Source organism: Engraulis encrasicolus, chromosome 5, assembly GCF_034702125.1.
Source record: "Engraulis encrasicolus isolate BLACKSEA-1 chromosome 5, IST_EnEncr_1.0, whole genome shotgun sequence".
Lineage (NCBI taxonomy): Eukaryota > Metazoa > Chordata > Actinopteri > Clupeiformes > Engraulidae > Engraulis > Engraulis encrasicolus.
This window is the reverse complement of record NC_085861.1, coordinates 44,089,420-44,094,357: the sequence shown is the minus strand read 5'-3', so window position 1 is coordinate 44,094,357 and position 4,938 is coordinate 44,089,420. Positions and strand designations below refer to the sequence as shown.

Sequence of the window (4,938 nt, the reverse complement as noted above, 5' to 3'; positions counted from 1 at the left end):
GCCAATTGGCTACGTTGACAGGTTGTGTACTATTAGAAAGACCGCTAAATTACACTTTTGTGGGTTGTAGTCAAGTATAGGCCTGGGCTACTTTCTGACTTCATACTTACCATCCATCAGAATGTAACTTCTATCTGGATCTAATAAAGAACCAATGGCCTGGATCCTATTTATGCTATTCTGAATAGTTTCCCTTGGACTCATGAAGGGGTCCTACGGGGGATACAATCTTGAATATGGTATATTTTTATATCACCCTTGATGAATGACTGAATAAATTGTTTCCATATTCTCAAACAGGGCTTTGGGATTAAATGTGTGATCAATTATAATATTCATTCCAATTATTCATTCAACCCAACAAATAAAACGGCTGTTTCACTGACAGAACACTGACGGGACACACCTAAGAGTGCACACAGCTCCTCCCCCAGTCTGCGCTGATTGGCTTAAAGTTTATCTGGTTCCGCCTCTCCCATACTGATTCTAAATCACACCAAACCACTCATCCCCACAGGCTATCGAGGTGGTAATACTAATCATAACCTCTACCGTGATTCATTAAATATTTTCTAGTTTGGTTACCAGACTTTCGTCATAGTGGGAGAGAGAATTTTGTGGCATACTTGACTTTTCAACTCTCAATACGCTCATTGAAAGCATGTTCCATTGCGTTCAGCGCACGAGTCTTTAAAACTGTATGGGAATACTTTATAACGCGGAAACGTTCTTTTTTTCTTATTCTTATTTTTGGAAGCCGTCCAACGCACCTGCGAGAGAGGCAAAACAACCCAAGGAGGAACTTTCTGTTTCAGCTGTGGCAACAGGCTTTCGTCCGGTCCCTGCCGTGATTTAAAGTTTAAACGTTACCTCTCAACGTGCGAGGCGCACATTGCCAACCAAGCACATATGGACTCCACACAGGATGGGATGTTCTCCTGTGGTTCATTTTAAAGTGACGGACAAACTTTGGCGTTTACTTGGCGCTTTTGAAAAGCACCCACAAACTTCTGCTTGACTTGTGCCTTCATAAACGCAACTTTGTCCTTACGCACACGCCACTGACACGGGCCCAGCGAGAAAGCGCTCCAGCCGGCTGACTGTCGTCATGGGCTGGCGTCCGTATCCCGGAGCTTTCACAGTCTGGAGATTGACTGTTCTGGTGATTGAGCTTGCTTGCACGGCCTTAGGAAAGAGACATGCTGTCTACTGGAATTCCACAAACACAAAGTAAGTTTTATTTGCGCTGAAACGGTTACGGTTCCTCTGCCTTTCTTGGGTATTTTGCAAGTAGCCTATGCATAATGATTACTTACTACGCCAAAAATGCCTCTGACATCTGGATCAAAATCCCATGCATGTCGCAACCAATCTTGGCATCATTCCCATCTATATATATTCAGAGCAGGCTGTTGATGGTGGGCGACCGTTGGGGATCCACCAACTTAGCTGTCACTTCTCATTACTGTTGCCTACTTCAATGCCCTCGAACCATGGGCGTAGCGCCTGGCAACTGCAAGTTTCTGTTTTAAATGCCAAATGCCACTCTGAAAAGTAAGCGTGAAGACTACAGTGGGGCGTCATGTCGCATCTTGTTCGGTGTTGAGTGGGTGTTGTTTGTGTTTAACTGGCAGAAAGTGAACAGGACAGACACACCTGCTGTCGATGACTAGGGACCGAGTCACACGGACAGGCCGACTCGAAACAGATTGTCCCTGCATGTTCTCCGAAGGCCAGGGACCTCTTGGAACAGTGTGCGCGCACAGAGGGACCACTGCAAAACACGGCCTATCCCATATTCACAGACACTTATGAATAAATGTAGCGCTAAATCTGTTCAGAGGGGAACAGCGCGGCTTGTACAAATTAGGCCAGGCAGCGAGTGTGGCGGAGCATCAACGCTGCCGGAGCACAGGGGCCGCTAATTGTTTAATTGCTGGTCATCAGTCAGATGGAATGCAAGCTCACCTGCGAATCCAGGTGTGCTGTGCGCTGATGGTTGAGTGCTGATCTGTTCTAGACAGCAAAGGCACATTTGCAAAGCACTGGTCTAATACCCTTGTCGTTGCTGTGAGAAGCTTGTAGCCTAATGTTATACCAGTTGTCCCGTTTTCACATAGGCCTGCATTTTCACCTCTGCACCCCCATATCCAATCCAAGCCCTATTGGGTGCATGCAAACAGGTTCTTCTGTATAAGTACAATACTTACACTAGCTGCTGGTGATCATATTATCAACATGTTATGATCATGTCCTTACTAATAAGATGAACCAGAATTTATTTTGGCCTCCATGAAAGAATGGGATATATATCTCCACCATTGCAATCTCATAACATGAATGGCATTTGTCTTGTCAGCTATTTGTGTGGGCCATCATCCAGATCTTTCCCTTTCCTTATCTTGTTTTCCTTACTGCACTTCTACAGACCATTGACTCTCCACTGCGTCTGACAAAATGCCTGTTGAAAAAGGCTTTTTTCTTTTTTCCCCTCCCTGCTTCTTTTGCTTATGTACACATATATTGTTGTGTGTGTGTGTGTGTGTGTGTGTGTGTGTGTGTGTGTGTGTGTGTGTGTGTGTGTGTGTGTGTTTGTGTGTCTGCGTGCACGCGTGTGTGACCGGCTTTTCTATCTGGGCATCTGGACTGCGAGTCACCCCTGAGTGCAATGTAACCAGTTTATCCGTCTAAGTATGCGACACTGGCAGTCAGCTGATATAAGCCGGGTACAAACTTCTTCCTCTTATCAGTGCCAGAACCTTATCAGTCTGCCCCCACCTCCCCTACCCTTAGCCCCTTGCCCCTTCTAGCCAGGGCCGGTTCTAGTCAACTTGGTGCCCTAGGCGAGCAACCCCTTCCTTTTTGGTGCATTTAGACATTGTCATCTGTAAACATAGCGCCATGTATCTTAATCTGCGCCGACTCCATGCATAATCACTATCAACGTGTTAAGTGTCCAGAGGTTTTTTTTCATTTGACATTCTAACGCCGTGGGACATTTTGGGCATTTCTGGCGGCCCTAAGACATTTAGGCGACCGCCTAGTGTGCCTATGCCTAGCACCGGCCCTGCTTGCCTCCCGTCTATCCAGGCATGTTGCAGCAGCTAAGTCAGCAGTAGTGGATTCTGATGGAGCAGTATCCTTAGGCTGCCTGCAGAGTTCAGTGGTTAAAGATCAGATTCATTAAGATAAAAAGTCATTATACTCGCCCCAGAAAGCCACCTGGAGAACAATGTGTTCCTATCGTCTTGATTTGAAGACAGATAGGGAGAGGAGCAGGGGGGAAAGAGGGAAGGGGGTGGGTGGGTCGGTGAGTGAAGAAGTGGTAGGATTGGGGAGAGATGTACGGGTGCTTTTAGATTGAGCAAGTGAGGGAGCGAGTAAGCGAATCAATGAGTTAGTGAAGGAATGAGTGAGCGAGCGAGCAAGAGGTGTTGTGAGTGAGTGAGCGAGCAAGAGGTGTAGTGAGTGAGTCAGTGAGAGAGTGAGCAAGAGGGGGAGTCGCACAACAAGTTTGGACACATTGCTAATACTTGGGAAATACCAGAAGGCCAATCCGTCTCTCTGCACTCCTCCCTCTGCCATACCTGATTACGGTCTATCTATCTATCTATCTATCTATCTATCTATCTATCTATCTATCTATCTATCTATCTATCTATCTATCTATCTATCTATCTATCTATCTATCTCAAGGTGTCTGGACATCTCAGCACAGTCATCAGATACACTCTGATGTGAAATAAACAGCTTTAAGAGAACAATTATTATCTGAGGGGGTGTTGATTATTGCAGAAAATAGTCTTATTAAGTCTTATTCAAACTCTATGAGCCACATTTATCTGCAATCATCTTGGCATTGACAGAACACACACACACACACACACACACACACACACACACACACACACACACACACACACACACACACACACACACACACACACACACACAGAGACAGAGAGAGAAAGAGAAAGAGAGAGAGAGAGAGAGAGAGAGAGCAAGAGAGAGAGAGAGCGCAAGAGAGCAAGAGAGAGAAAGAAAGACAGACAATGGATTAATTTAATCGCAAGCTCTGTTGTGATACAGTTGATCCAGACTGGAGGGGGGGGGGGGTACATTCCATGCAAGGGTTTCTCAATCATGGTGCCGCAGTTAGTGTTTAGAGGTAATGGGGTGTGAGGAGGCAGACGGTCACACACGTACACAGTAGATTAAAACCAAGTGTGATTCTCTTCTATCAAAGGCGTCTAGTGATTACACCTATAGAGAACGCACGTAATAACACGATACGCAACCCTTTTGTCATGGCGGTCTGTCAAGAAAGTGCCCAAAGTCTTGACTGAATCCCCACCTTCCCTCAGTAATGATTAGCCAGAGGAACACATAAACTGCAATCAGTAATCAGCCGAACCTGGTGCAAGATAATTGCTTTTTCTGTACTGCTGCTGAGGAGGCGAAAGGAAAACAAGTGCTCCACTTCCCTCAAACCCCCACCCCCTTTCCCTCCCACGTCGGCCCTTGTTTTGTGTAATGTAAGGTTTCGCAGAGAGAGCGAAGGGCCATTTCCCCTTCACTTTGCTTTGGCAAACGTTCCACCACATATCCGTTCTTTTTGGACGTTTACGCAATTGAGTTCCATGGAAAAACACAAATACCCCCCAATTGGAAAGTCTACATAAATCAACACTGGTATTTAACACGGTGGATTTTTTTCTTCTTCTTTTTTTTTGCCTTAGCATGCCTTTTGAGTTTTCTATCACAATAAGTTAGAGCTAACATTCCTGCTGAATGTATTGTGAGGCTAAGTAAATATTATCATGGGCGAACGCAGTCGTTTGTCCTTGCCTGTTGCCCGTTGCCTGTTGCCGTTCCGTGACGACGGCAGCAGACATAAATTTCTAGCGGAGGAACTCTCCTCAACCCAGCGGCACTGAT

The 4,938-nt window shown here is 45.8% G+C and overlaps 1 protein-coding gene across 1 annotated transcript in view; it reads left to right on the top strand.

The window, feature by feature from the left end:
- Positions 1-521: 521 nt before the first annotated feature.
- Positions 522-4,938, top strand: part of si:dkey-246i14.3 (ephrin A4) — a 48,952-nt gene continuing 44,535 nt past the window's right edge. Inside the window, exon 1 of the mRNA XM_063199912.1 lies at positions 522-1,230. Within this exon, the coding sequence (XP_063055982.1) occupies positions 1,109-1,230 (122 nt within the window). The 5' untranslated portion in view covers positions 522-1,108. The remainder of the gene's footprint in view (positions 1,231-4,938) is intronic.